This window comes from Cryptomeria japonica, chromosome 2 (assembly GCF_030272615.1).
Source record: "Cryptomeria japonica chromosome 2, Sugi_1.0, whole genome shotgun sequence".
Taxonomy (NCBI): Eukaryota; Viridiplantae; Streptophyta; class Pinopsida; order Cupressales; family Cupressaceae; genus Cryptomeria; species Cryptomeria japonica.
In genome coordinates this window covers 250,302,486-250,308,528 of record NC_081406.1, presented here as the reverse complement: position 1 = coordinate 250,308,528, position 6,043 = coordinate 250,302,486, and the positions used below count along the sequence as shown (strand labels likewise).

Sequence of the window (6,043 nt, the reverse complement as noted above, 5' to 3'; positions counted from 1 at the left end):
CTTAACAGATCAATCAAAATGAGTTGACCGATCAATCAAATCAATTCAACTATCAATCAGTACTTTAGTTTCAGATCTCGGCCCATCTCACCCAAAAATCTATAAAAGCATCCACATTTCTCCATTTTCAACAATCACGAACTTCAAAATCTTTGTGCCACTTGCAGGTTATCATCGTGATATCTGAGAGCCACCATACCACGAAGATGAGAAGAGCAATGGAAGCCTATTTTGAGTCAATTGAGGAAGTTTAAATTATGTTATTTGATGTTCAATTGATTTAATTATATTTCATTGTCATTTAGGAGTTGCTTTGATTAGATTAGAGTATTCATGATTTACTCTTATAAGTCTGATTAACTATGACCGATTTTACCCCTAAAATAAGTTGAATATAAATACAACTCCCTCTCTCGTTTCAAAATCATATCAATTCTAATGTATTAATTTCTAGTTTAATCTTGATCAATTCAAATCAATTGAGCACACATCTACAATCATGGAGAAAATCATTCGACTATGCAATTTTTGGGAGATAGGTCTATAGGACCTCCTAATTGCATTACTTACCTCTATGTTAGTCGCAAACACCTTTAAACTTTAGCACCCAACACTTCAATCTAACACTTTCAGCTCTAGTTTCTCGATGTATGTTCCTCTCTACATCTCTTTTCTAGATCTTGTCTATTGTGTCTATTATCTATTTTTAAATTTATTGTTATTCTTAAAAACACTCATTTTGTCACCATTAGCCCTAGATCTCAAGTACACATTTAAATTCATTGTAACAAAAGAACAAAATCTAGGTGTTTAGCTCTTCTATCGGGACCATAGGTGAACCTATTCATGTTCCAAGGGTCTTACCATAAGATTTTATTTTATTAACTAGTACTATTGTTATCAACACTATTAACAAATGTCTTCATGTATCTCTTGCAGTTGTAGAAGAGAGATATCCCTAAGTAAGTCATTCTTTGCATAAGGTAAATCATTGTATGTTGTTGCATTGATTCATCTTAGTCCACCACCAACACAAACTAGGTCACATAAAGTCTAATTCAAAGATTGGGTCATGTTATATAACATAATTCACTATAAAAAAAGTGTTAAAATAGAAATTAAGAAACAGTAGATAAATGAATAATTATTATGAATGATGAATAATTAATATACATATTATATTAAATTTTAGTTAATATACCAAATTATTCATATTGACTATTAAAATTATGAATTTATAACATTAAACAAGAAAATAAAATACAAAATATACACTATTATTTATAATACTTCCATAAAAAACTGAAACTTATTTTACATACATATTACCAATTTTGAAATTTTGATTTGGCTAACATTCATAGTGATATTACCAAAAGGAGATATTTAAAATATCATGATACCTTTAATTGTGGGCCATAGATGATCTGTACAAAATTCCAAATTCCAAATTATTAGTCTCACATGAACATAATCATAGTCCCCTTTATGATGGGGATTGTGGGCTAAGGAGGACAAAAGTGTAATAGTGAAATTGTAGATACAAAGTTCCTTGTCTAATACCTTCTAAACTCATAGTGACAACCGACACAGAGTAACAGAGAATCGCATTTATATACAGAACAATTTGTATTGCCTTTGAACTCAAACATTTCAAACATCATGTTACGTAGACATATTTGTATTGCCTTTGGAAAGTAACTTTTTTCTTTCCCCCAGTTTTCTCTACTGAACTTAATCATTCTATAGCATTTATATGCGTGCATATTGTTTGGCCATGATTGATATATGTGAACAATTTCCATTGCCTTTAAACTCAAACTGTTCAAAAATGATTGATTTATGTAAACAATTTATATTGTTTGGCCATGATTGATATATGTGAACAATTTCCATTGCCTTTAAACTCAAATTGTTCAAAAATGATTGATTTATGTAAACAATTTGTATTGGTTTTGTAAAAGAACCTTTTTCTTTCCCCCCGTTTTCTCTTTTATATCTCAGAGGACATTGTTTTCTGGTGCACTGATATTAGTAAACAAATCAAACTGTACAGTTTGAAACTGTAGAATACATATATTCCTTCTCCATGGGATCAGAATTCCCTATAAAATTAGGTTAAACTGTGACAAGACAATGATGGAGGAGAGTAGTGGCATTAAGATCATTTAAACTCCTGCCAAGTGCCAACTACTATGTGGGGGTTGTGTCTACTCTTTCTATTGTGGAAAGCTTTTAAACAGAATGGGAATATGAGATTAAAAAAAAGAGGGTCCTTTGTGATCATGCATAAACTGCACGTCAGTGCTTATGCTTCTCACTTTATCTTCTCACCTTTTACGTTGCTCTTATCCATGCTTTCTTCCTTTATTTAATATCCTCTTTACTGCCTCTCACTGTAATAACAATTTTCTCATTTCTCCAACTTCTTTGCAAGGCGTCTCAGGCTGCAGTTTTTTAAAGTTTTGTGACATGGCGAGTGTGAGTTTCGTACTGGGTGTCATTGGTAATCTTTTCCAAGTTTCATATTCAATACTATTCAGTAGATTTCAATTTCAATAATCCATTCGATGAATAGTGTATTTCATTAAACTATTTTCATTCTTTATTGTTGTTTTATGCTTATTTTTTGGGGGGTTTTCTTAGTTCATGAAATGATATCTTTAGTAGCTGTCCAACTCAAATATTACTTATTTGCAGTTTAAACAGAGGGTTTACAGTATATTAGTTTTTTTTTTTGTTTTTTTTGGTCTTGATGGGTGTTTTGTAAATGGAATTGGGTCCTTTCAGAATTTATCTATTCAAAACAATACATATGCTATTATCTATATAATTTTCAGTTCCAATACTTTTCTTAAACTAATAATAATATATTATACTATTTGGAGTAGGTTATTAATTTATAAATTTTATATGTTTCATCTCTTATAGAGATATATACATTTTTTATCATTTAGTTACAGAGATATGCTTTTCATATCTCTTACAGAGATATAAATTTTTTCTCATTTAATTACAGACTTGCATATTAATTAAATTCAATGACAAATGATTGTTCATGGTATAATGTGTTTGTTAAATTGGGATATGTTGATATTGTTATCAAGGTCTAAATTTTTACTTAATCATTGTACAAGGATGTGTTGGATCATCATGCTTATAGACTTTAAATTCCCCACGAGACCAATGAACTTGTAATTTTGAATTATAAAGAAAAAAGACTACAAATAGTAATTAAAATTTTACTATTTTTTACTTTTTTAAACAGAATATGTATTTGTCATGTTAACAACTCTCCAAGATAGTTAAAAGAAACAATATACAAAATCTTACTTGTGTATATTTTAGAACTTTCATGTCTTTTGTTTATCTTAAATGGATGTAATAATCTTAACTCTCAAAATTTCACTTTTATATATTTCAATAGTTTGTTGTTTCTTATTTATTATACATAGATTCAATAATCTTTGTTCTCAACATTTCCGTTTAAATTCAATGTGCATATAAATTTACTTTTATCTATCTAATGCATATTAATTTCTTTTCTTTTTTCTCAAATTAAATGGTTAAAAATTTATTAAATATAGAGTGAAGTCTTTTTAGAATAGCTAATAGTGAAATGATAATGAAGGTTTTTTTTTCATTGTATGTTTATTTTGTAATGTTTAGCTCACATTTCATGATTCACCATAAGAAAAGAATATGTACTGATTGTAAACTTGGATAATATGGTGCAGGAAATGTGACCTCCATCCTAGCTTTTATTTCACCAGTGTAAGTATATAGTTTTTTTTAGTATTACTTAAAAATAGATTAAATTTCACAAATCCTTGTATACCAACTACTCAAAACCTCCTACTCCTTGATTTGTATGTGCAAGCATTTTTATATAAGAACTTTGAGGTCAAAGCATGAAGGCAATGGATCTATGATTGTTTGAGAGATCACTTAAGTGAACTCAAATTAAGTTGTCGACTACTGACTCATCCTAATTTTTATCCTTTTGTATCAAACCAAGCATTATTTAGCTATGGATTCCATAACATGAGGAGACCACACTAAACCAAAAAAAAAAAATCTCCTAATTTATTTTCTGATAAATCTTAAAATACATGCACAATTTCAATGGCCAAAGCTAGAACTTCCACCACCACTTTCTAACTAAAAAAGATATGCAGATAATGCCCAGCTTTTTTATGATTATTAATTCATAAATGACCATTGAGTACAGGAAGACCTTCTGGCGAATAATCAAGAATAAATCCACAGAGGACTTCAAATCACTACCATATGTGTGCACATTACTCAGTACATCTCTGTGGACTTACTATGGCCTAATGAAGCCCAATGGACTCCTCATCTGGACTGTTAATGGGGCAGGCGTTTTATTAGAAGCCATCTATGTCTCTCTCTTTATACTCTACGCTCCCAAACATACAAGAGTAAGTTAACACCTTCACTACTAGATAAATATTCTACAATTCATGATATACTCTTTACTCTTGACTAAAATTGCTTTTGTTACAGAGAAGAACTATTGTATTGGTACTTCTTGTGGACATAGCCTTCTTCACTGCTATATTTTTGGTCACTTTTCTGGCACTCAATAAAAAGGCGAGGATAGATGTTATTGGAGTCCTATGCATATGTTTAACCTTAAGCATGTATGGTTCTCCCTTAAGTATAATGGTAAGTTTACGTTCATGTATTGTACTTGTTTAATATTCTAGGTTCTGTTGGTCTTTGGTTGGTACTTTTTTTAATATTCTAGATTCTGTTGGTCTTTGGATGTCGTTGTATTGTACTTTTTAATATTCTAGGTTTTGTTGCTCAGTCAGACATTTTGTTGTAAATGAGTTTTAAGAACCCAACAAAACTTATTTAACTTTTATTCAAAAACAATAGTAATGTTGAAAACCTTATAATAAAACTGAAGAAATCTAATTCCTTATCAATTTGTTGACAGAGAACTGTTATCATCCACAAAAGTGTGGAATTCATGCCCTTTTTCCTCACATTCTTTCTTTTTCTTAATGGAGGAGTTTGGGGAGTGTGGGCATTTTTTGAGAAAGATGTGTTCGTTGGGGTAAGTGGGCCTCTGATTTTCTTCCTTCATAACATGTCACTATTTCAGTTCCTCTATTCTACATATAATATTTTATAACCAAACAAATTATATGCTGTGGTGAATATAGATTCCAAATGGAATTGGCTTCGGTTTAGGAGCTGCACAGTTGGTTTTGTACATGATTTACAGGAATGGAAAGCCTTACAGCCAAGAGAATGCAAATATGAATGGTGTAAAACATGTGGAGGATATTGAGATGGGAAGTACAGATAGACGTAATGCTGTCGAAAATGGTTTTTGATCTTAATTAACATGTAATATTATATAAACTCTAGTTGACAGACAAATAAAAATTCAAAGGTGTATACAAACCTAGATGTACGTACATACTCTGAAAGCTTTAATGGCACTGTACTTTAAATTCCAGAGTTTGTTGGCTATTTGTAGTTATGTAACAATTGCCTAGTGAGAGTTTAATAAGGTATTGATTGTAATGAATATGTATTTGGTAAACTTCTCTCAATTTTGTTATTTTTTTTTTTTTCCTTTCTTTTCAGTTTGCATTTATATCCTTTTGAATTGTAATTATAATATAAAATACTGATAAAGAATTGAAGAGATTTTAATCATGTTAATACTATCATAAATAGTAAGTTTATTTAGTTAGTAATCATCTTTTAATCTCACAATCATCAATATTAACTATTGTATTAAATATGTTAATATTTTATTTAATGCTAGGGGTTATATAAAGGGATTCACAATACAAAACAAAAATAATCCGTTCACACATATGAAATGAAGTCTAAATGTGGAATAATGCTTTCAAATGCTAATTAAATCTAACAAGAAAGGTGATGTAGAAATTTCTTACAAACTTTTAAACTATTGCAAATTAGATAAACATGTATAAAATCAAATTTAACAAATAAAACCACAACACCAGATATACATGGGAAAACCCTTTTGAGAAAA

The 6,043-nt window shown here is 29.8% G+C and overlaps 1 protein-coding gene across 1 annotated transcript; it reads left to right on the top strand.

Moving 5' to 3' along the window:
• Positions 1-2,286: 2,286 nt before the first annotated feature.
• On the top strand, positions 2,287-5,421 carry LOC131044668 (bidirectional sugar transporter SWEET17). Its single transcript, XM_057978039.2, has 6 exons — positions 2,287-2,506; positions 3,738-3,774; positions 4,232-4,442; positions 4,528-4,689; positions 4,967-5,086; positions 5,196-5,421. Exons 1-6 carry the CDS (start codon positions 2,311-2,313, stop codon positions 5,367-5,369), a joined length of 900 nt encoding a protein of 299 aa, XP_057834022.2. The 5' UTR covers positions 2,287-2,310; the 3' UTR covers positions 5,370-5,421.
• The last annotated feature ends 622 nt before the right edge of the window (positions 5,422-6,043 follow it).

What these genes read in the sequence shown, in the direction of transcription:
- LOC131044668 (XM_057978039.2), top strand. Translation starts at nt 2,311, where the DNA reads ATGCTTCTCACTTTATCTTCTCACCTTTTACGTTGCTCTTATCCATGC. An exon ending in CTAGCTTTTATTTCACCAGT is followed by an intron (nt 3,775 to 4,231) that starts GTAAGTATATAG and finishes CATTGAGTACAG; the next exon opens with GAAGACCTTCTGGCGAATAA. An exon ending in AGAAAGATGTGTTCGTTGGG is followed by an intron (nt 5,087 to 5,195) that starts GTAAGTGGGCCT and finishes TGGTGAATATAG; the next exon opens with ATTCCAAATGGAATTGGCTT.